The 2891-nt window shown below is 27.6% G+C and overlaps 1 protein-coding gene across 2 annotated transcripts; it reads left to right on the top strand.

Annotated features, from left to right (window-relative positions):
• Nucleotides 1-1427, top strand: LOC112276574 (uncharacterized). Of its 2 annotated transcripts, XM_024507986.3 has the most exons (3): nt 21-182; nt 287-368; nt 657-1427. In XM_024507986.3, exons 1-3 carry the CDS (start codon nt 41-43, stop codon nt 748-750), a joined length of 318 nt encoding a protein of 105 aa, XP_024363754.1. In that variant the 5' UTR covers nt 21-40; the 3' UTR covers nt 751-1427. The 2 variants fall into 2 exon arrangements, with proteins under 2 accessions (XP_073387202.1, XP_024363754.1); XM_073531101.2 differs by lacking the exon at nt 287-368 and having other exon boundaries at nt 1-182.
• The last annotated feature ends 1464 nt before the right edge of the window (nt 1428-2891 follow it).

Below are 2891 nucleotides of genomic sequence, written 5' to 3'. Positions count from 1 at the left end.
GTCCAACCAAAGCCCAGACTCTTCGGTGCAACTTCCCTGCATGACTTGCCTTCTCGTAGACGGAACGGCCATGCTACGATGGGATGTGCAAGATTTGCATCAGAGCAGAAGGCAGATTCGGCACCAGGATCGGAAGTGCTGGCAATTTGCGTGCATTTCTGCCACTGTTAATGATGTCACTGGTGAGTGTGTTTGATTGCGTTGTAAGATGGAGGGGCACCTTGGGTGACAGCTAGGTCAATTTCTCGCAGATGGTGTCATTGTTGACGACAGCTCGTACATGCAGAGTTTGTTGAAAGGCTTTGCTCATTCAAAACACACACACACACACACACATTTACATGTAGTCTTACATGTAGAGGCTTGAGGTATCGTTCCTCCTATTCTGTGTGTGCAGTCATTTGGAAATATTTCGTTCAGTGTGCGGCACATTGAAATTCTGTTGATGGACCTGTGCGCTAAAGACACGCCCATGCTTGTAAATGAGGTCCTCAGTGTTGTAGAATAAATCTGTTATGTTTTTGACAAACCTAATGCAACCATTGCAAGCGGTATGAATGGACGACCAAGTATCGAGCTACATCATATGATAACGAGTGTTTTTTAAACTGATCTTAGGTTTTAATTGAGGGATTACAAGTTCTGTGTGGATACAGGAACAATGAGCGCTGGAAAGAGCTGGTGTCTCTTGCACTGATCAAGCACGTGGTGCAGGCACACATATCATCCATCAGGTTAGTGTTTTCTTAACATTTTCCTATGCAGTATTCTGTTTTCCCAAGTTTTGTCATACGTCTTTGAGACATTGCTTTTGCAAATTATGTAAACAGGTCCATAGTTTTCGCTCACATTGTCTAATGCTACTATAAATGGCCTAAACCTTGGTAATAGGGTCAAAAAATGCATGCCTCCGGTTAACAAATAATTTGCGTTGTTACTAACTTCAGTTGGAACACGTATATTGGGAATACGAGTATTAAGGAATTTCTGAATTGAACAAAAAATGAATGATAATTTATATTAATATTGATTTGTATATTTAAGTACAAAAAGAGAGACTTGACAAGAATTTTATGTAAAAATATATTTACGTCTTCTATTTCTAAGATATGTAACATCTATTTGAATTAATTGTATATTCCAAAAAAAATGTAATTCATGCATTATTTATAGAGTTACAATGTGATATAATTGATATAATTGATAGTTTCTTTTGCCAATTCCAAATTTTTGAAAACAATGGTGCAAATATATGAAGCAAAGATTTTAATTAGAAGTATATAACATAAAATAATATTAAGAGGACTAAATTTTTAATTTAATATCATATTTAAATACAGAGCAATTAAAACCAACATTAATAAATATAAAGAAATTATTTATGTGGATTAAAATATATAACAAATTATAAAAAAAACTTTGCAATATACATAGACTTTGTTATTTTAATTATCTTGTAATAATGTAATATTTAGTGTTAAATATTGTTTTATATTTTAAATTTTTATAGAAGTTAGAAATAATATAAAATTTTAAAGTATACTTAGTATTACTAATTTATAATTTACTTTATTTATTTAGAATTAAATAATATTAATTTATAAGCATATAAAATTTATTACTATTATAATTTATTAGAAAATCTAAATAATTTTAAATACAAAGAAAATATAACTAAATATAAGATAAATTAGAAAAAATATCATAGATTAAATTATATTAAAAAATAGTAATTCAATATTATATATATATATATATATATATATATATAATACAACAAAAAAAATTGAGAAGTTTTTTATTTTATACTTGATTTAAAATAAAAGTATATATATATATATATATATATATATAAAGAGTAATGATAAAGCAACTCGATTATTTATTAAATCAATTTACATATTTAAATCATTAAATCTCATTTCCATCTCCAATTGTTTTCATATTCTTAATTGTCATTCTATTTCCAGCTATTCTCCTATTCTTAATCGTCATCCCATATCCAACTCTTTCCTTATTTCCAATTATTGCTTATTATTTTCAACATCCCTAACCTCTTGCCTCCATCCTTAGTAATAGTTGAAAATGGAGAATGGTTGGGAATAAGGATGTAGGTTGCAATAATGGTGAAGTTAGAATATGTCACTTTTGTAAAAATTTCGATCACTTTATCATTTCTATATATATATAATTTTAAAGAACTTATAGAATCTATGAATTTATAAATAATAAGCTAAAATATATCTAATATATTTAAATAATAAAAATAATATTTTAATTTTGATTTATCATTTTTATATATATATATATATATATTATTGCCACAATAATTATTGGTGTAGCTACCACAACCTTTATAAGTCATACGACACCTTTATTAAATAATTTTTAAAATATTTGATTGAATAAATTTATTAATTGAAAGAAAAAAAATTGATCAATTGATTTTCTAGTATTAAAAGATATATACTTGGAACAAATAATGATATTGTCATGTTATAAACTATAATAAAAGCTTGATAGAAGCTTTTTATATTGATAGAATATAGAATATTAATGTATTGAGGTTGTATTTGCAATGAATTTGTTACACAATATATAATGATATATTCAAAGAAATTATTGGAAATCACACTATGAAATTGCTAGAGAAAGTAGTTAGATACAAAAACAAAGTCTAGTGCAATTGAAGATTGGACCAAGATTATCACATTGAATTTTGTATGAAACACAAAGCATTGTTATATGTGTGCAAAGTACAACAACGCATTGTTTGCTTATGTTGTATGTTCAAGATTATGGTTGATACCAAATAGGTGGAAAAGGTTGAAAGACTATGTTGAAATAGTGATTGATTGAAGTGAAATAGTGGTAGTTATATGAACATCAAA

The sequence above is a fragment of the Physcomitrium patens genome, chromosome 24, assembly GCF_059467195.1.
Source record: "Physcomitrium patens ecotype Gransden chromosome 24, ASM5946719v1, whole genome shotgun sequence".
Lineage (NCBI taxonomy): Eukaryota > Viridiplantae > Streptophyta > Bryopsida > Funariales > Funariaceae > Physcomitrium > Physcomitrium patens.
The sequence above is the reverse complement of the archived record's forward strand: the minus strand, read 5'-3'. Positions and strand labels throughout refer to the sequence as shown.

Excerpts from the sequence above, each read along its gene's own strand:
- LOC112276574 (XM_024507986.3), top strand. The coding sequence starts at position 41 with ATGACTTGCCTTCTCGTAGACGGAACGGCCATGCTACGATGGGATGTG. Across the intron at positions 183-286 it reads CACTGTTAATGATGTCACTG|AGTTTGTTGAAAGGCTTTGC; the intron begins GTGAGTGTGTTT and ends TCGTACATGCAG. Across the intron at positions 369-656 it reads CTTACATGTAGAGGCTTGAG|GAACAATGAGCGCTGGAAAG; the intron begins GTATCGTTCCTC and ends GTGTGGATACAG.